The 22,807-nt window shown below is 36.8% G+C and overlaps 1 protein-coding gene across 1 annotated transcript in view; it reads right to left on the reverse strand.

Annotated features, from left to right (window-relative positions):
* The window catches only part of CPE (carboxypeptidase E), a 115,476-nt gene extending 96,557 nt beyond the window's left edge, over positions 1-18,919 (reverse strand). The window contains exon 1 of the mRNA XM_074229007.1: positions 18,613-18,919. Coding sequence (XP_074085108.1) covers positions 18,613-18,919 — 307 coding nt within the window. The remainder of the gene's footprint in view (positions 1-18,612) is intronic.
* Between the last annotated feature and the right edge of the window lie 3,888 nt (positions 18,920-22,807).

A 22,807-nucleotide genomic window follows, 5' to 3' on the forward strand; every position in this document is an offset into this window, starting at 1 on the left:
CCCAAGGTGGAATGATTTGTATAAGGATATGAAGGTAGGAAAAGCTAAATTTGTATAGGCAATGAAAAAATCTTATCTACAAGAAAGTATTTATTAAGTGTTCCAGCTCTGTGCTATGCAATACAGATACAAGGACAAAAAAAGTTACACTTCCTGCTCTCAAGAAGTTTAGTCAGTGGAAGGGCAATCATTTTCCCTGGATGGTGGCTGTTTGCTAGGAGGGAATTGCTAAAATTTGGGGAGCACATCTTAGAAGGGATCTTGAGAAATTCTATAGTAAATATAGTAAATTCTATAGTAAATTCTGTCTTTAGATAGGAATGTAGCTACCTCATTTTAATGATTAGTTCATATTTTTATATTTTAGTTTATATGACCATTGACAGGATTACCTGTTCAAGATCTTTCTATTTTAATGTTGTTGAATCATTTTTCAGGTATATCCAACATTTCATGACCTCATTTGAGTTATGACATACCATTTTCTGGTAAAGATGGTAGAGTTGTTTGCCATGTCCTTCTTTAGCCCATTTCACTGATGAGAAAACTGAGGCAAAGATAGTTAAGTGACTTGCCTGGTCACTTACAGTAAAGTCACATAGCTAATAAGTGTCAGAGAATTTATACTCAGGAAATGAATTTGCCTGGTACTTGATCGCAACACCACCTGGCTACCCCAATATGATATCTTATACCTTAATATATCAATATATCTGTAACTGAATTTTTGTAGGAACTCTTTAATAGTGCAGATGATAACTCATTCACACCTCATTTGGTATGACTTTCATCCATATCTTCCCACAAATTATTCATAGGGGTTTTACCCAAAATGCTAAGGGCCATCCTCTAGGCCTGTTTACATCATAAGAGCACAACTATGAATTTAAGCTGTCTCTCTCTTGTTTAAATAATCGATCCATCTTTGTTTTTCATAATACACCTCTGTGTTGATGTCTTTTAACAATCTTTTCATACAGCTTGTCAGTTGGCAATATGTAAAGGTCAATAAAGACATATTTTGACATAACCAGGTTTTTTAATATTACCAATGATTCACATTACTGTAGGAAAAATCTGGCATCTCTATTACAGAGAATTTTATATGGCTGTGTTTGAGATGGAGGGTTCATTAGAACTCAACTAGCCCAATTTCTTCATTTTTCAGATGAGGATACTTTGTATGATGAAATGATGAGTGTGAGATATTTGGACGACTCATTGGTTAATTTTATATGGATTTGATCTTTCCTTATAGCAAATTCTAAAAGCTTCTCTGGACAGAAAATTTTTCTATTAAATTATCTAACAGGGATAAATGTATAATTTTAAAAGGTGGCAATAAAATATTTTTCATGGAGAATCTTCTAATCTTGACATCACAGGGTGCAAGTCTGGCTTTAGACACTAACTAGGTGGTCCCAGGCAAGTCATTAACCTGTTTCCTCAGTTTCCTCAGCTGTAAAATGGAAATAACTCCTATCTTCCAGAGATGCTGTGATAAGAAAATGAGACGATATTTGTAAAGTACTTTTCAAACCTAAAGTGCAATAAAATGCTTATTATTATGTTTTATTATTATGACCCAAGGTCATAGAGATGTTAAGGAGCAAAGCTGGATTTTAAAAACAGACCATTTGACATCAGACCCACACACTTTATGTCATACTCCAATGCTTTTCTAAGCCCACTGCCATCTTGTAGAATTTCTGGAGTCCTCCACAAGTTTATCATTTTTCCATTCACAATTTCATTTAACATTTGTAGTTCAGAGAAGGCTTTAGATCCCTTGGAATCTTTCAGCTTAAGCTCCTGTTCTCAGGAGACAGCCTTGAAGATTGAGAACCTTTGTGAACTAAAACTTGCAGCTGCATGTGTCACTGTTATTTCATAACAATAGTAGAAACGATAGACTGTGTTGCAAGAGAAGAAAAGTGTAATTGAGGGAAACTACTATGTAGTTGGGTTTTTTGCCAAATAGTTTCTGTTGTGTGATGATTTTTTTTTTCCATTGAGTGGAGAAATAAATGTTTCCTTATTGTTTATGGAACCTGTTCTGGCTATTGCTATAAGGTTAAGGTGTTCTTTTGACAATGTGGGCTGAACATAATTAGATTTTTAGAAAAACTACTCCCCTAGAATGGGAGGGAGGGGGAAGGAGTTGGCATAGGAGAAAGGCACCTGAGGATGAGTCAATAAAAGGTAAGTTAAAGAAATGGGTAGAGTTAGTTACCTAGGCTATGATCAGGCTCTATTTATTATCACTGCAGCTCCATAAAGTGAGCTAGAACCTAAAGCTTTCTCTGGGTCATGAAATAGAAGCCATAAATTTTAAAGAGACAGAGAAGTTGGGGGCGGGGGGAGACATGCTCATGGTGACAAATATCACAAATTTAGTTAGAAAAGGCTCTAGATGACATCTATTCCAACTTTTTCATCTTTCAGATGAGGGAACTAAAGCCCAGGGGGGTTATGACCTACCCATGAACATTTAAGTACTACTAAGTATCAGAAATGGGATTTGAACTCACTGACTCATTCACTGCTTTTTCCTCTTGCACTGTGATGCTTGGCTGGGAGGTGCTTACTTCAGAGTTGTTAACAAAGAACCACTGAATTTTCTTCAGTTTATAAGAACAGAGAAAATAATCTAAGGGGATATTTTAACTTCAGGATTAGAGGTATCCAAACTGACAAAAAGAAGTCAATTAAGTGCTGGCTACCTTGGTGTCCAAGGGAGGTATCTTTATAAGAGTAGAGAACAAATTTTCTTGTACACAAAATCAAAGCAGATATAGGACTTCCAAGTACCTGAGAGTCATTAAGACCTTGCAGGAGGGAAAGTAAGATAGCTGTCACATTTTTATAGGCTGACTGAAACTGGTAAGAGGAACTTCTCATAGCCAACAATCTGAGATGCATTTCACAGGGGAAACTTGGAATGGAATGAAATCTGGACAAAATCATGATGTGAAACAATCAGGAAAGAGGAGAATTAAGGAAAACCACAACATGGTTTTCTCTAGCTATGTTTGCAAGAACAAAGTTAGCTATTTACGTTTTTGGTAATTGGTCATTTTTCTGTCACATTTCTTGGTAAAAATTACTGTTTTCCTAAAGTTAATTCAGATTCAAATTAATTTGAATCAAAATTAAAATTCAGATTCAATCAAATTTGACATTTATTGAGTTAAATGGTCACTGATGAAATTCCTAATGGAATTCTAGACTGATAAGAGGATACAATACTTACTTAACCACAAGTGAAAGAAAACAAAACATCTAAAGAACGCTTGTGGGTTTGACTTCAGAGACAACAAGGCTGATGAAAAATCTATCTCCTCTTCCAGAGAAAAAGAAACTGGTTAGGGAGTGACTAGATCAAGAAAAATGATAAGGGCTGGGATTGTTATCTCTGGAGGTGGGGAAGAGTTCTTCATTATACCAAGTGCTTCACCATAAAAATAAAATCAGAAAAAATGGATTTTCATTTATTCCCACCCCTCTGTTCCCTTATCCCTGTGCTTCCTCCCTCTCCTCCACTATGGGTAAAAAGTGACAGAAGAGGAAGCTGACACCAGTCTCATAAATTTTCTTTATATTTCAAATGTTTTAATTGTTAAATAATCAGACTATCAGTGAAGTACTATCTCCTGCAGCTGCCAAAGGCTTCAGGGCATTCTCAGATATTCACAAAAATAATAGTTTGTTTAGTTCAGATGTTAAGAATCATGTTTTCTATAAAGTCAGTATTACTTTGAAACTGCTGCTGAAATTTTCAAATATTTTCTCTGGTTAACAGACATAGCTAATAGACACTCCAAGAGCTCTGGATATACTCATGATAGAGAAATTAAGAGAAGTATCTCCTGGCACATTGGGTGGGTGTTCTATGTCAAAATTATGAGAAGACTTAGAAAATAGTCACATATAAACTCATATACAGGATATACATGTGTTTATTTCTGTGGATACATATGTGAACAGATATAACAATCTCTAGAAATTATCAGCATAGAAATGATGAGGTCACTAAGAGAAGAAAGGAAGGCATAGGACAGAGTTTTGGTAAAGACTCGTAGGAGCAGCATATGGATGATGAATCAGCAGAAGAGATTTAGAAGGTATAGTCAGGAAGGAGAACTAGAGAATAGTGGTATTATTTTTTTTAAAAAAGAGGCAAAAGAGTAAGTATTTATTAAATAGCAATTATTTCCTAGACACTGTGCTTTACAAACCTCATCTCAGTATCAAGGAGACAATGGTCAGTGTTGTTTAATTGGTAACTTTGGAGATTTCAGTTCCATTTGAGTGAGGCAGATTGCAAGAGGTTGGGAAGTGAGTTAAAAGAAAGGTTGTATGGGAAGTAAATGTTTAGAGCTATTTCTGGCAGTTTAGCTATAAAAGAAAGGCAAAATATACCACAATAGTTTGAGGGGATGGTAACATTAAGAAAGTATACATTTGGAGTGATTATATCACTATGTAGCATACAGGTCATGATCAAAAATTATGTTGCAGCCTGTTTATACTTACCCTGTGGCTTTCCATTGCCCTTCAAATCAAGTGCAAATTTAGTTCTTTGGAGTTTTTTCAAAGAAATTTTTCAAACAATATTTAGTTCCTTGGAAATCTTTAAAGATTTGTACCTCCATAGCATTTCTGGGAAATATTATTGTATTGAAAAAGAAATGAGTCTGCAACAAAGATTATCTTGGGATCATTAAAAATTTACTATATCATTTTCCAAATATAATCTAATCCAATCTCTTCCTCCAATTAAGTTATGTATTCAACCACTATCAAAAATGCATTAATACAAGTATAAGAATATTTACAACATAAATAGGTTCTAGCATAAATAATTTCATATATGTTCTAAATTAATGGCCTGCTCATCCAACTGTATGTCATATTATGTATATTGATTTTTTAAAATCAATTTTGTTTTTCCTATGTAGATTACTAGGGTAGCCTATTCTTAATAATAATGGATCTCACTAAAAGTTCTTTTTAAAGTTCTAAGATTTTATATAATCTGCCTGATTATCATATATTAAGACAAGCATTCATTACATAATCTGTAATGAATTCCAATTCCTGAACAAGATATTAATGATTGTGGTAAACCTCTGGTAAATATCCTTCTCCTATTCACAACAAGGTCTCTGAGATTAATAATCATATGGTAATAGGGAAAAGTAGATTTTTAATATATGTCAAAATATTTTCAACATTTACTACTTTAATGGATATAATAATAAAATTTCATTTGTTATAAAATTTTCCCCCAAAATTAGAAATTCATAAAGAAATTTCATAAAAATATTAATTTTAAATGATCAGCACTTTAAACATTTTGGCATTTATGGAAAATTCATTGATATTGAACTTCATTCCTGTCAACTATGAGAATAGATATTTATCATAATAATATTAAGTTTCATGAGGGCAGACTCTTATCTTTTGCCTCTTTATGTATCCCCTACCCCTTAGCATTGTACCTGGCACATATTAGGAACATAATAAATGTTTACTGAAATGAACTGTAATGTAGACATGTACTAATTTTTTTTTAAACTATGGTTTTGGTTAGATTTTTTTATTGACTGTTTTAGAATCATTTAAATAACATCATATTCCAACTGTTAATGCCCTTTGGAATACTTTTGTAAGATTCAATATTTTTAGGTAAATGATTACAAACATTCTAAAAGTTTTGGTATGTAAGCAAACAAATTAGCAGACTTGGGTCCTAGCAATGAGTTAGGCATTTAACATGCATTTGATTTTATAACTAGAGAATTTCAAAAGCAGTATCTTATGATTATTAACTTTAGAACTTTGAGATTTACAAACATTTTTCAGAAAATAAATCTCATCTTAATGAATAATATTTAAAGCCTATTTTGTTTTTCATTTCTTGGTTTTTACAGAGGTTTTCGGGGTCTAGCAGTGACAACATAGATATTAAGGGTATAGGACATCTTGTCCCTTGCTACTCCTTCCTGCCATAGCTCTTGAAATACATATTTTCTTAAATGTCTTTCTGGTTTCCTGATCCTTTTAAAAATAAACTACTTAAGCTACTTCTCCTATTTATATTGTTTCTATTCTTAGTGAAAATGCTAAAATTTTTAAGTCTTATTTTCCAAGTGCACAAATATCCAGAATAAGACTGAGTCAGCCTAGCAGCAAGCAGACATTTTAACAAAGTGTAAAACTGGGGGCAGCTAAGTAATGCAGTGGATAAAGCATTGGGTTTGAAACAAGGAAGACTCATGTTCAGAGTCTTCAGTTCAAATCTGACCTCAGATACTTAATAGCTATGTGGACCTGGGCAAGTCACTTAACCCTATCTGCCTCAGTCTCCTCATCTTCAAAATAAACTGGAAAAGAAAATGGCAAACCACTCCAACATTGAGCCAAGAAAATCCCAAATGGGGTCATAAAGAGTCAAACTTACCTGGGAAAATGACTGAATACAGCAAAAGCTGTTCAGATGTTGTGGCATTAATGTCCTGAAAGAGAAGAGATTTACCTGCTCCCACTTTGACTTTAAGCTCTTTTATGCCATGTGCATAAGTCCCTTTTATTCACTGGATATATATTCCAGAAATCTTCAAGAATATGAGAATTCCCTGCTAATAGTAAATGGAGAGAAGTCCTCCATTAAGAATCAAACAACTAGCTGCTGAAAAACTTTGATTTTATATACTTTAATATTCTCAACCTTGTATTTCTCTCATAAGCTTTCTAAACAAAGGCCAGCTTCTTTTGGCGGGTATATTCCTCTTTAATTTTCTTTCTAGAATCATATTCTAGAACTAGAACTAGAAGGGATATTAGACATCACCTAGTTTAACTTCATTATTTTACATATGAAGAAACTGAGAGGTTCATAGAGAGTAAACAATTTGTCAAAGATCAAAAAAATGGTAAGTCATCCAACATGCTTCCCCTGGATCACGTGATCTCTCATAGATAAGTGAAAAAGATTTGGAAGTGGAAAGAAGAAAGGAGAAAAACTGGAAAAGGGCCAGTGTTTAGAACAAAATAATGAAGTACAGATTTCTCAGCCTACTGAGTACTATGAGTACACATCTAACATCCTTCAGAAAATGAAAAGACTTTTTTTAATCTTTAGTCATACTAGTAATATTCAATTCAAATTCTAACATATGTGAAGTCCTACAATAGCCTAAGAAAGTTTCTCAGAAAAAAGAGATATTTAAAAAAGTAATTTAGAGGTCAGAAGTAATGTGCTCAATTAAACAAAATAGAAAATTCTTCAATCCCTTGGGAATAAATGAGAAAAATGTGTGTACATGCATATGAAATTTCTCAATATAAAGGCACAGGACAATTTGAAATGTAATAATAGAATTTAAAGTAACTGCTCACTATTCTGGGAATATTGTTTTCATCAAAAACTATTATGGTACACATACAGGCTGATGATTAAATTAACAGCATGTTCTGAATATAAAGTACCTTTTTCCCAAAACTTAGTCTTATCTTAACCCTGTGCTATTTTCCCAATATAGAATTCCAATTTTTTTCAAAGAAATCTCATTTAAGGAATATGATCTTTACTGGGAGTTGAGGAAGGGAAGAATATCCTTGAACGAGAAACAGCTGGCATAGTGGATAAAGTGCTGGTCTTGGAGTTAAGAAGACCTGGGTTTGAATATCACTTAGAAACAAAAAAACAATCTGAGAAGACTCATCTTCCTAAGTTCACCTGCTACAGACACACACTAGCTATGTTACCCTAGGCAAGTCACTTAAACTTGTTTGCCTCAGTTCTTCGTTTGTAAAATGAGCTAGAGAAGGAAATAGCAACCACTTCACTATCTTTGCCAAGAAAACCTCAAACACTAACATGAAGAGTCAGACACAACTGAAAAATGACTCAACAAGCAAGCAGTATTAGCCTCTGTTATGCTATAGACATCAATTTATAGTATTGACTCACAAGACTCCCTAAGACCATAGATACTACCTAACATGATCAAGCTAAGCATTATAGTACACTAGATGTCATTGTGAACCATTAAGTGACCTATACTTTCTTCACTTTCATTGCCTAACCAAATTTCTCATTTTACAGGTAAGAAAACTGCGATACAAAAAGCTTAAGTAACTTGCTCAGGGTCATAAAGATAGTAGGATTTGAACCCAATTCTTCCTACTCAACTCCAACACCTAACTACAAGATGAGTATTTTATATCATCAAGTTGCCTCTTTGACTGCACAAAATTAATTTTTAAGATCAATAATGATGATTTATATGGAAATATAATTAACATGATTGCACCCGTATAACCAATATCAATTAATACTCACTGTCAAAGGAAGAGGGGAAGGAAGAAAAGATAAATTGAAAATATATGGAACTCAAACTCCAGCACTGAATGTTGCAAACAATTTTAAGTATTATCTTAAAGAAACTCTTAATATTTAATTGGAAAAAATAAAATGAAAAAAACTGGGGGCTAATTTTGTTAGATGGATGTACAATTGAATTTTACTATTGTTGAAATCCAGTGTGTGCAATTTGCTTAAGTTTAATGATGTTTAAAACTTTAATGATTTTTAAAGATTAGTGAAATTAATAAGAGGATAATTGAAAAAATCAGATTTTAATAAACATCAAAACATTTCAAATGTTTATCATTGTAAAGGACATCCTAGTAAATTTTCATTTAACCTATTCACTGTGAACCTCCATCTTATCATCTATAAAAATGAAGATAATAATTACATCTAGTTCACAAGTTATAGTGGTTTTGTGTAACAGAGTATAGAAATAGTTGATTAGCAACTAAAAGCACCATATAAGTGTCAGTTTTCACTTTTCCATCGATATCCTGCTTAACATTTTTATCATTAAAATTACTATTGAGAAGAACTACATCAAGGGGAAATAAATGAGGTGACATATAAAAATGTAATATTTATTGATCAATTCATCTTTTTACATAGCTTCTTTTAAGGAAGAGAACATTCTTCTTCCTCAGACCTCACTGTTGGTCTAAGATAGTTAACACAGATTCCCATAGTGTCAACTTATTCTCTGGGTGCTCATTATTTTAAGAATCTGGCTCCACATTTATAGAGTTCCCACAATTTTTTAAGACAAGTTTCTTTTACTAATTGTTTTTAAATCTATTCTACGTGAAGTCTGTTTTAAATAGTCACTTTGAAGCAAAGCATAGAACCTGGAATGAATGGGCTCTTAGAGGATCCTAATTCCAAAGTAAAGTTGCCAGCTGTCCCACTTTCAGTAATACTCTCTCAGCCCAGTGCTTAAATGCACAGCCTTCTCCTTGAAATGTAAATGTCTTATTTTGAGACTCTGATGTTTGTTCTATTTTTTCTCCCATACAAACCATCTTTATGTTGGTTGCCTTGGCAGTGGGTATGCAATGATCTCTAAAAGTACAGGAACTTTAGGTCTGGAACTTTTAGGCATACATTTTGCAGAACATTTGTTCTAAGTCTACAGGACTTGGAATACAGTATTCAACTGAGGAGTTTTGACAGAAAAGAAGACAACATTTCAACAAGTGCAAATAATACTATACCCCCTCCCCCACCAAAAAAACAGACTGGCAGATAAAATGAAAATACTAGACCAATGGGAGGTATTTGATAAATACTTGCCAGGCTGAATTGAAAAACAAATCACCCAGGGAAAAATCAGAAACTGTCAAGTGACCTAAATTTCTTTTGAATCTTTTTGAAAGAAAAAAAGAAAAAAAAAGTTGGGCCACCTAATGGAGCTCCTTTATTCTGGTGCAATGAGAAAAGGGCTTGGAGAATTTCCTTTTGCCTGGGAAGTAAGAAAAATAATGTAGGATTATTCTCAGAAGACAAGGTCCACTACTGCAGCAGAAATTCTGTCATCCTAAATAACCAAGACTTATCATGGGTTAAATGTTAAACTCTGCTCTGGAAATAAGGGATGTCATGGGGAAAACTACACATTGGAAAAGAGTAGTGGGCTTCCCTTTACAGGGAAGGACAGAGTTTGCAATTTAGATTAATTTGAGCTATGTCATCAATGAACCTGGGAAGTTGAGTGAGTTGGGTTTTTTCCCTTAATATACTTTCGGGATTGAGATTTTGACTGGCTATCTCCATCAATTAAAGAAACTAGATGGTTGGTTATTCAATTCCCCTTCCACACTTGTACTTTAAAACACAATCTGACTTTTTTTTAGCAGTCTGAACACTTAAGCAAAGGTCAGGTTTAGACACGTTTCAGAAACAATCAGCATGGGCTTTTGAAAGAAACGATCAGCATTTGTCAAAAAACAGATTTCCTGAACCTCAGCCCAAAATATGATTTTAAACAATGACGCTTTTAGACCTCTCCAGTGAAGTTAGAGCCATCTGGTTTCTGTGAATAACAATCAATTTCATTCAGGAGGGCTAGAAAGCACACAGGTGTGAATTGTTATTTTGCACCTAAGTCAGAATTTTGTTTGCAAGGTACTTTGTCATCATTGAACAGTCCATCCTGGTTGACAGACGGCACTGGTATTTTATGAGTCACTTTGTCCATCAAGAATGGCTAATTTGGGGCTGACTGGAGAAGCAAGGAGCATAATGTGGCTCATAAACCATAATTTACCAAAGATAGCTGGGAGTTGGATCCCTTAGGAAACACCACATCCTGAATCTGGAGAGAGGAAAAAAATACCAAAAACCAATGAGCTCACAGTGATTTCAGTAATTATGGGGAAAGAACTAGAGTCAAGCATGTTCTAAGGTTAGATTAGTCATTTCAAACACCAGTTAGCTCTTGGCTAACCTTCCTCACTGATGGGATTTTTTCAAATGTACAAATCTGATAATATGTTGAAATCAGCAAGAAAGGGGAAAAAAAGAGTCAAACTGTGAGAAAATACAAATAATTTAGATGCTTTGCATTAAAGGGGCGATAACTGTGTCCAAAGTTCCCAAAATTATTCTACATTAATCTCTATTGGTTATTTTTAAAATTTTTAATCACACAGGTATTAACACATAGGATTACAGATCTAGAGCTAAAAGAGACTTTATATATTATCTGTTAAATAATCCCTCCTTCACTTTACAGAAGAGGAGTCAGCGTCAGAGACTAAGCATTTTGCCCAAGGTCATGCCGACAGCAAGTGAGACAGAGTTAGAATTTGAACCAGGTCTCCTGGTTCCAAATCCATGCTTTTCCTCAACATAGCACACCCTTGAAATTATAAAATGACAGTAACAAAATCATATGTAACACAAACACAAAGGCCAAACCTAAACCCTATGAGGAGAGATGGTTTGGTCTAACCAAAAGGGGCTGTCAGAGGAGTTCTTCCAGTATAGACAGAATGGGACATTTAGGAGATTTATCCATTGTTTACAACTTAATGCCTATATACATAGCATCATGTATATACCTGCTCATTTTTCACTGTTTTCTCTGTGTTTATCGGTTTTTCTGGTTGTTTTTCTTTATGTCCTTCTCTTTTCCTCTCTCTCTTTATCCATCTCTATGTATGTTTGTAGAGACATATATATATACTTGTATATACATCTATGTATATAAAATTGATAAATAGACATAGGAATGAAGGAAGAATATATATTTAATATATAATTATAGAACATGTGAACCCATGAAAAGTGATCAGTTTCAGCCCTTCCCAGTCTTTCTCAGAATTCTGGCATATTCACACACATATAATAAGAGTCTGTCCTTAATCTGACTTTATCTTTATGATAAGTGGAGAAGTTGGGGGAGGGGCTGAGGGGCAGCTTGCCTACATATTCTAAATGTTTCATGAAAGTGATAAGATGATCAAGTCCATGTTAAGCCAAGACAAAGATATCATTTGTTTTCGTTGCAGAAAGGAGCTGAGCCACAGGGGCATCCTCCCTTAAAGAAGAGGTGAACTTTCACACTGTTTTCACTGCTATTCCCTGATCACTGCAAAATGGAAAGCTAAACCTAGGCCTGGAAGCATTTACAAAGTGGAGAAAAACAGAAATCTATTGAAATCCATCACATTTTTCCAAGAGACAGAAAAAGCAATCAGTGAAAAGTGTTTTCCTAAATAAGAATAAGCCCAATTACCTTTATTTAGTTTTTTAATATTTAAAATTTCTAATAATATTTTATTTTTCCTATTGCATATAAATAAAGCATTTTAAAAATAAAATGTTGGGCTCCAAATTTTCTCCCCTTTTCCTCTCTTCCCCCATCCCTAAGATAGTAAGCAATTTGTCAATTTTTTATTTCAGGGGTGGCTAGGTGGCATAGTGGATAAAGCACCGGCCTTGGAATCAGGAGTACCTGGGTTCAAATCCGGTCTCAGACACTTAATAATTATCTAGCTGTGTGGCCTTGGGCAAGCCACTTAACCCCATTTGCCTTGCAAAAACCTAAAAAAAATTTATTTCAAAAAATTATAATTAATGAATGAATCTAGATTCATCAACCACTTTGCAACCTTACCTTCCCACACATTTTCACATACATTATCCTGTTTCTGCTAAATGCTAACTTTATCACCATGAGCAAATCATTTAGCCTCTCTAAGGCTTCAATCTCATCATAACTGCAGCAATCTGGAAATTTCTTGTGATCTGGGACTTTCACTTTTGTCTTCGTTTTCCTCAATATCTGATGTCAAGAACCTTACCTCTAGTATGTGCTTAATAAATGTGCCTTGACTTGTGAAATGAGAAGGGGAGCTAATAAAATCTGTAGGACTTCTCTCATAGAGTTGTTGTAAGGTTCAAATAAGCTAAATCTTCTAAATATCATGTCAGCTATTATCCTAACTGACTGACAAATGAAGGAATCAGGTTGGAAGACAGGCAGTTAGGCATTTTCAAGGAAAAAATCAGTTTCCAGGCAAAGTTGTTTAAGATGTATTATTAGCAGGTAAGCATAAACATTCAATAAAGTTGGAGCAAAGTCAAAACCAAAGTTTTGGATGAACTCAAAACAAGAATTAGATGAGCATCTGTGTTTTGGGTTGACTCAAATATTTCTTGAATCAGTCTCTAGCTTCCCTGGAGGATCTTGGAGGTCAATCTGACCTCTACAGTAAACTTTGGGTTACAGAATTTAAAGTTAGGTTCAAACAGTGTTATATTATAACCACAAAGTATTTTCTCTACAACTAACTTGCCAAATTCTTCTTAGCAAAATGAAAACTTATTTTTATATTACAAATCTCAATGGATAAGGGAAGAGAGTCATCTAAATAGTCAAAATAACCCTTTTTTGATTTCTGCCTTATGGTCTCCTTTGCCTGCATTGAAGCTTCATTCAACAATTGCAAACTAGAATTATACACTAAAATTTAATAGATTTTGGGGGGAAGTAAATCTAACCTACCATTCTAGCATTTTAGATGCATCACCTACCCTCTAAAGAACTCTTTTTAATGACATTTAAGCTACAAACCAGACTTGTTTCTCAAAGGCAGTCAGATCTGTGAGAGAATTCAGAGTTTAAACAAACTAAACTTGACTCATATTTAATCCTGGGAGAAAGAGTAGCCTAGGGATAATTTTCCATTGCTTAACTAATTTTAAGAGCACTTTATAGATGTGAGTGTATGCTCTTATGAGCAGGAATATATACCTAAGAACGTATGTGTTGGCACAAGTAAATATGAGAAGGGTCTATCCAAAAGAAAGGAAAATATGGAAACTTTAATAGTTGGCATGAATCATGCCTAGCAGGAATAAGAGGAAGCCAGTTAGAAATTCTACTGAATACTAATGAATAAGGTTTGTTCTTTGGCCTTCTTTCTAGTTCTACAATGGACCACCACCAACTCCCAAACTCTGAGACACTTAAGTTAACTGATTCAAAATCATGTTTCCTTCTTGGTAAGAGGGTATAGGACCCAGGGTCACTATGACTTTTAGTTGCTGCTACCTCAACAAACATCCATCTGCTGTTCACTCCTTTCCATTCAATTTACTAATTTTTCCCTTCTTACAAATTTGTTTATTAAAAAATTAATTTAATTTTTTATTAAAAATGCAATTTAAGATCCACATTCCTTCCTTCCCAATCCACAATTGAGAAAGCAAGTCAAAACCCTTGTTACAAATATGTATAGTTGAGTAAAAGAAATTCCCACATTGATTGTGCTAAATATATAGATGATAGATAGATAGATATAAATATATATATATATATATATATGTAAAGTGACTCAGTCTATACTTGGAGGCCATTACTTCTCTATCGGGATGTTAATAGCTTGTATCTTCTGGATTTGTGATTTTTCATTGTGTTGATCACTACATAATTCTTTCAAAATTATATGACTTTATGATAATGCTATAATCATATAAATTATTCTAGTTCTACTCACCTCACTCTATATCAGATTCTGTAAGTATTCCCAAGTTTCTCTGCAACCATCCTTTCATTATTTCTTACAACAAAATTTCTTCCATCACAAGCATATACCACAACTTGTTCAGCCATTCCCCAATTGATGGGCAATCTCTCAGTTTCAAATTCTTTGCTACCACAAAAATAAGCAACTCTAAATATTTTTATATATTGCTCTTTTTCTTCTTCCTTTGAAAACTTCCAATTCATATCCTTTGACCATCTATCATCTGGAGAATCAGCCCTGTTTTTCCACGACTCCAAAGCTGTTGACTATCACAGGAAGTTGCCAATAAGTATACCTACTGTGTCCCAGGCACTATGCTAAGCTCTGGGAATGGGAGCAATACTCAAATAGGTAAGGACTGTGTTACTCTCCCTTCACCTACAAATTTACCTTCAAGTAAATATCCACTGGTAAATATGGTTTAGAAAATAAGTCACTTGAGAATAGAGATTGTTTCAATCTTTGTAATTGTATCAGCAATGTCTGACATATAAGGGCTTTACTGATTGACTGTATGCTTTTTTCTCCCTATTATAGTGGATACTATAATACAATTCTCAGAGGCTATGTCAGGAAGCACAAAATGTTAGAGCTTCAAAAATCTTCAAAATACAGGTCCAGCAATGAACTGTAATGAAAGGATAAGCTAGAATTCAGATACTCATGGCCAAGTGGTTGATTACCAGGTGATGAATTGTTGAGCCACAGCAACCCACAATGACTGTGGGATCTCTCTATCTCACCAGAGGAAAAGTACAATAGCCACTCATGATCTAATCCTAACATCGATCCATAAAGGAAGATTTAGCTTCTTCTGTTTGTCTGAATTGGACTAGTTCACCCCTCTTTAGACAGTAGGTGGGTCTTCCACTCCAAGGAACTCATTACATTAGTGCTGGACTTTATGTAGACACCCAAAGTTAGCCTTTTGTAGCTCTGAATTCTCAAACTTAGCAATCTTCCAGTCTCAGACATTCCTAGTAGCAGAGACCACACACCTGGGCCACTAGGGCCAGTTTCAAATCTAATATTTCCAGATTGGGACTAAATGTACTGAATACTTTGTCCCTTATTATAATTTATCATTATCTGTCCTTTTTTGGTTCAGATAAAATCAGGAAATCTGGGTAAATCTCCTTAATGATTCCACCCCAAATTCAGTTTCTTTCTTCTTTGAAATCTCATGACTGTTCCTGGCTCTACTATTTAAATATGCCATTTTTTTTATTTCATGTGACCTCAATTAGATTATAAATATTCTTTTGGATGTGAGGAGACAAAGACAATACACATTTTTTTCTTCATTTCTGTTGCTTGAATTAAGAGGTATTTTTAGGAGGTTTGGTAAAATGACACCATTTACCATTTTAGAAGAATGGTACAATGGAATGAGCAGTGAGTTTAGAGTCTGAGGAGCTGAGTTCAAATCCAGCCTCTGATGCTGAATGCCTGCGTGACTGTGTCATCTGTAAGCTTTAGTTTCTTCCTCTCTAAAATGAGGGAATAGAACTGAATAAGGGTCCTTTCAAAACTAGACCTATGATCCTAAAAGATCATAACTTCCTTGAATGATAGCTCCCATTTATAGAGCATTTTGTATTTTGACTGAATTTTATCCTTATGAAAACTGAGGCTAAGATGGATTACAATTTGAACAAGGTCAAGAAATGACAAGCCTGGGAACTGAATTTTTGGCCTTCTCATTCCTGATCCAAAACTCTTTCCATGAGATCATAGCTTTTATGATAGGCAGATATTTGATCAAGGTGTGACAAAAGGCATATTTTGGGGTAAAGCTTTTATTTAAAAAATGGTACATTTCAATTTCTACTTCACATAGGAGGTTGGAGATGTCACTTTTACATTTCCCTGAACAACTGGAAAATAACCTTAAAACACTAATTTAGTAGGGCCCTCAGAGATGTTTTGCAGCAGCCCTATCTTCCTTTAATGGAAAACTGAAAAGTTTAATCAGACAAGGAAAGCTGTGGAAGCCCTCAAGGAGTTGACCCATCAAACTTAAGTACTTATCAGTTCCCTACACTTATCAGCTCCCTGAAGATTCCTAACCTATTTAAGTCATTTATAAGAGACTGAATTAAAAGGAGGGAAGAGGATATTTCATAAAAAGAGCAGGATGGGTCTTTTCTTTTATTGGTTTCTGCACAAGTTCTATCTTTAAGATAGACAGAAGGGCATTCCCCCCCCCTTTCATCTTAAATTTGACAGTATACTGACTAAACATGAGAATTATTTGTTCAATATAAGAGTTTAACTTCTGGATTCACAAACTCCCAATTATGGACACAGTTTAATGGAAGAATGGGAAAAGCTCCCTCTCATTTACAAATTTTTCTTTATATTCAAAAATATTGTAATAAAGGAATGAAAGAAAAGCTCAACACTACAACCTATACAAAAGTAAAACCTAACATCATAGGTTAATAGTATCTGGGTCATGATTTAGAGATTATACTAACTAACACAGAAGCATCTTTCCACTGTCATCATTTTGAGTTGCATAAAAGTTTCCTGATGTAAGAATCACTGGGACATTTCCCCTTAATGCAGAAAGAAAAAAAAGATTGCTTTGTTCTTTTCTGAGAATACTTTGCCCATTTTATCCAATAGGACTTGCTTGCCTGTTAGAGCATATTTTGTCAGTTTTCCAAAAGTTTATTGAAACTGATTAAATCTAATGAATACTGAGAATGCAAACTTCTAAGTAGTATATTAAAGTTATAATCATCCCATATAATAGGCAGTATTTGAGAGATCAAAATGGCTCCAATCATGACCATACATTTTAAATACTTTCCCAAATAATGCCTATTCCAATTCATAACAAAATAATTCTGATATTGATAAAAATATCTTTAACTTATTTTTGTATTTGCTTTGCAAGACCTTATATTTTACATCCCTCATTTTTTCAACACTGCAATTGCTGCCTGAAAACACTAGGCCTGAGGTGAAAGATCATTTTTAAAGGTCAAAAGAACAGTAAGACAAACTTCAAGAACACTTGAACAGGACCTCTTCATAAAATCCATCAAGTTCATCAAAAACAAAATGTGTCTTTATTCAAACCTCAAAAGATACAAGAAAGAAACATATGGAAAGCATCAGTTCTAACAGCAACTTGATCACAAATGAGTCCTCTCCAGTGTTTTCATTCAACAAAGAATAAAATATTAGTTTGTTGCGTCCCCCCCCAACCAGGGAAAAAGTCCTGTGTGCAGTTCCAAAAGCTAATTAAGGGACCTATCAAAGGCCACTGTTCAATCTTTGGACTAGAACTCATCCCCCTCCCCCTGTAACACCACCCATACAGCCTATCTCACAAGTCATCTCTTAGCATTGACCGGGAGTGTAAAATGCAGAGGCACAGACACAGGTACAAATAACACAGGTTGGTTTGGTTTGGTTGGTTTTTTAAGACAGTGGTGTGTCTTTACAAACTGTGTTCTGATAAAGGATCCTTTATTCTTCCCCTATCTGCTATACCTTCCTACTGTACTGTCCTCTCTCTTTCATAGGAGAACACGATTCACATGTCCAGGAATGCCAATGTATAGAAGAGAGCCGGATTCTTTCCCCCCTCCCCCGCCTTCCCCCCCCCCCCATACTCAATCTCATCTCATCCCAGCAGAGAGTTAATCGTTCAGTCTCTCTCCTCAGATTTACTCAGAGGGGGAAGGGAGAGGACAGCACCGTAGGTGAGCTCCATCAGAACTCGAGATGTGCTGGTTTCTTCTCCATTAATAATATATAATATCTTGCATGGATAATTTTTTGCATCTCGTCTCCTCCTTTAGGTCTGGGCCCCTGGCTCTGCTCTTTTTGTTTTTGTTTTTCTCCCTTCCTGTTATCCCCAGCTCTTAGTGCGGTACTTAATGCATGGACGCTGGGTGCTCCACATCTGGAGCACGGCCCTCCCCTCCTCCTTTGGGACCCTGTACCAGCCGCGGTCCTCAACCCTATTTCCCACGCCACCCCACCCACCCCCCCAGTCCTGATCTTCCCCGGGGATTCTTGGGTGGGCAGCCCCCCACCAACATAAACCTGCCCTTCCTTTGGTGGGAGGCAGGGAGCTGTTTTCCTGGGGTCCCCGAGGAATGTCTGGGAAGTGGGAAGGGGGTGGGGGAAGAAGGCAGACAGCAGGAGGAGGAGGAGGAGGAGGAAGGGCAGCGCCCCTACCCGGCTCGTGCTCCCCGGGGTTGTCGGACAGCTCGATCACCAGCAGCTCCCGGCCCTCGAAGCTGCGCCCGACCGTGTAGATCCTGCTGACGGACGGGCACTGCAGCCACACGGACACCAGCGCCTCCCGCAGCTCCGGGTAGCGGTGGTACTCGAAGGAGATGCCGTCCTCCTGGTGCAGCCGGCGGCGGCGCCGCATCCCGGCCGGCCCGGGCTCTCCGGCGGCGGCCGCCGAGCCCAGCAGCCAGGCGCAGGCGGCGAGCGCGGCGGCCAGCGCCAGCAGCGCGCGGCCGGCCCCCCGGCCCATGGCTCGCTGCCCCCGAGCCGCCTGCTGCCCCGCGCCGCCCCGCAGCCGCCCCGGGACGTCTGCCTCCTGCTCCCCTCCCGGCCGCGCCTGCCTCGCTGCCCTGGGCTCCGGCAGCCTCGGGCGGGGATGTTGCGAGTCCGGCCAGGCAGCGGCCGCTCCGCTCACCTTCCCCAGCTGAGTGCCGGCCCCCGGAGCTGCGTCCACCCAGGGCAGGGAGGCGAGCCAGATGCTCCGCAGGCTGCACTACTCCGTTCAGCGCCAAGGGGAGACGCAGGAGATACCATTGCGGGCGGGCGTGAGGGGAGGGGCAAGGGGAGGGGGAGCGGAGAGTGGGGGAAGCAGACACGCAGGCACAGGTTGGGGGGTGGGGGTGGAGAACGGGTCTTCTGGGCTGGAGGGTATAAGAGCGTGCGTAGGAGCCTCTGCCTTTGTTGGCTCAGACCCACGTCAAAAGCCAAATGCCGCAGAGCCCAGGTGGACAAACCATTTGCGGGCTGGAGAGCGCTGGGAACCTCGGCTGCCTTGAGACATGACCAAGAGAACCTTACTATGGCACTGAAAGGCTAAGGAGGACTGTTGTCATTGAATGTCTTTTAAAATAAGCTCCATCCGACCCACAGTTTTCCATTTTGATGGACCCACAATGATGGAATATTCCAGAAAGAGAAGCACAAAGAAGGAATTTGAAGATAGTTCAGCATACACATCCTTTATGATAGTGATGCCACAAAACCCCATCCCAGTGATTGGAGATTCATTGAGCACACTAAGAAAATAAGACAGGAAGCTGCCAGCAGTAGATGACATTATCTTTGCATTTATGTGAATATATCATTAATTTCTTGGTGTTGCTTCATAGAAGCTGGCATTATTTGAACGGACAGCACACACATCAATCCTCTGAAAGCGTCTGGGACAATCAACTAAGATCCTCCTGGGCTTAGACAAACAAAGACTTTAACCTAATGCCAAACTAAATCCTGTTATGAAAATAAAAGCCTCATAATACTAAATGAAGCCTCATTGGGCTTTATAAAAGGGACTGCTAAAACGACAGAATTTCATTTAAATAACTAAGCACACCATATTTTCATATGTAGTAGAGTGTAGAACTAGAAATCCAATGGATTGAAACAGTCTCAAGAAAGGAAATAGAGCTAAATCTCTGATTTCATTGGCACAGAGAACTCTCCTATCAATGTATGTTAGCACCTTCTCTGCAAATTAGAGGCTTAAAGAGTTGGGGGGGGGGGCAGAGATTAAAGGAGAGAAGGAGGAAGGAAGGAAAAGAAAAAGGAAGGGAAAATAGCAATAGTTGGGACTGTAAAGTCTTCTGAATCCAAATTCACTACTAGCTTCATGTTCATATAGTAATTTCCAGTATACAAAACACTTCCATAAATAAATACCCTATGAATTAAATAGCATACTTCCCTCCCTCCCTCTTTCTTTCTCCTCTCCTCTCCTTTCCTAGCCTCTTTCTCTCTCTCTCTCTCTCTCTGAAGTATTTTCAACCCTATAATCAAATAAGTTAGATCAAATAAGTTAGTGTATAAAAAGTGTTTTGTAAAATTTAAAAACATAAAAAAACATAGTTTTGTGATAATACCACTATTTTTATCCCCTTTTGTAGAATAGGATTAAACAAAGTGTAGCAACTTGCCCACTATAGGAGAGCTAGTAAGTAATGGACTTAGAAGTCAACGTCTTCTAAGTCTAAATCTAGTGCTCCTTCTAAACCACATTATATTTTTCAAGGGTAAATGTAGACTCCTCCCCTCTTAGCAATCTTGTTATTACACTGCATAGCTTGTGTGCATCACACTGAATAAAATTTTTTTCACTTGGAAAAACATCAAAATATTTCAATGATGTCATTAGAACTAAAAGAATAAAAATAAAAAAAAAATTCCCCCTAGGGTACTGCCAGAGAGATCTGGCTACAAACTTGTTTGACTCTCTTATTATCCAAGGTGGTCTGGATTTCTATTCTTTTTTTCTTTTTTTTTTAGATGCAGAGAATATGTTGGCATAATAGAGACATGCCACTTCAAATGGACTTGGACCTAGATGCATCACTTGTCAATGTGGCCCCAGCTAAGTATTTTCCACTATGAAAGGTCTGTATTTGCCTGCATAGTCCAAAACTTTTAAACCAAAGCTATAATTATATTTCTAAAATCAGACCAAGCCCAGCAACCTCTGGGCACACTGGGAAAAGAAACAGATTAGTTGAAACCCAAGGCTTCAGAAGTGGAAAGTTAACAGTTTCATGTCAGCTACCCAAAGCAGCCCCATTCATTTAGTGGTTGGATGAGATGAATAAGCAGTGACAAAGAAAAGACATATTCAGTGTTTTGATGTTCCTTTTTGAGATGGTAGTCTGTTTTAATGAGTGATACTTTTCTATTCCTCTCTAAGTATACATTGTATAGGACTTTTAAGATTGAATTGAGAGTTTTCTTTCAACCTTTGTTCAAGTTTAATTTAGTTTTTAATGTAACACTGTCTATGCCACATACACCAAGTTCAAAGGAAGAGCACTGAAGGAGTTTCAGCTCAAAGTCTGAGTTTCCAGCCCATTTTAGATGTCATCAAGATCTACCTGTGATTTCATCAGATTGAGAAATCGCTTATTTAATGCTGCTTGAGGGAAACCCATTTTTTTTTAAACTTTGATGCATCCTGATGACTTATCTGGGGATAATATAAGCAAAAGAAGTTGACCAGGATTGCACAGCTAGTAAACTATGCAGGCAACACTAATAATAATAACAATAACAACAACAACAACAACAACAATAATAATAATAGTGTTTGTCCTTCTTTTTCAAAGAAGATCACAACATCAGGAAGATGATGCCATGGCAAGCATGTGAAATGCATTTGGGCGGGGGATGTGCTGTGCTACTTTCTCTTCCAAAATCATCTGGGTCCAGTCATCTCCATATGGAGATGGAGGATAACTTGGAGATGGCCCTAGATGTGAGCTAACCAGAGTTAAGCAACTTGCCCAAAGCCCCACAGGTAGTAAACATGGTGTCTGAAACCAGACTCAAACTCCCATCCTCTTGAATCCAAGCCAGTGCTCTATCCACTGTGCCACCTAGTAGGTGATAATATTTTTTTTAAATTAAGGGAACTGTGATTTGATTGGTATAGGGAATTCTTCTACTTATGCAGCTTGACACCTTTTCTGCAACTTAAGATCATAGAAGAAAAATTTCTGGAGCTGAAAGGGAACTTACCTTCCATAATCTTCCATAACTGGCTGGGGCACTCAGAGGTTAAATGACTTGTCCAAGGTCACACAGTCTGGACATGTCAGAGACAAGTCTTGAATCTAATAAATCTCCCTAATTTCAAGGCCAGCTGCTGTCAATTATGGCACACTGCCTCCTCTGCACACATAAATATCTAATGCAGCATATAAGAGTCAAGTGTTAGAAGGAACCTTGAAGGCCCAACTTCTCATATACAGATAAGGTAAATGAGACACACAAAGATTAATTCACAGCAACATGGGAGTGATGGTCAACCTTAATGGACTTGCCCATTCTATCAGTGCACAATCAGGCACAATTTTGGTGTATCTGTGATGAAGAATACCATCTGTATCCAGAGAAAGAATTGTGGTTTGAACAAAGACCAAAAACTATTGCCTTTAGTTTAAGAAAAAACCCTGTTATCTTATTATGTAATTTTGCTATCTCTTTCTTTATGTTTCTTCCTTAAAGATATGATTTTGCTCTCATCATATTCAACTTAGATCAATGCATACCATGGAAACAATGGAAAGACTAATAGACTGCCTTCTGTGGGGGGTGGGGAGTGGGGGAGAAGGAAGCAAGATTAGGGGAAAAATTGTAAAATTCAAAATAAGTAAAA

The sequence above is a fragment of the Macrotis lagotis genome, chromosome 3 (genome assembly GCF_037893015.1).
Source record: "Macrotis lagotis isolate mMagLag1 chromosome 3, bilby.v1.9.chrom.fasta, whole genome shotgun sequence".
Taxonomy (NCBI): Eukaryota; Metazoa; Chordata; class Mammalia; order Peramelemorphia; family Peramelidae; genus Macrotis; species Macrotis lagotis.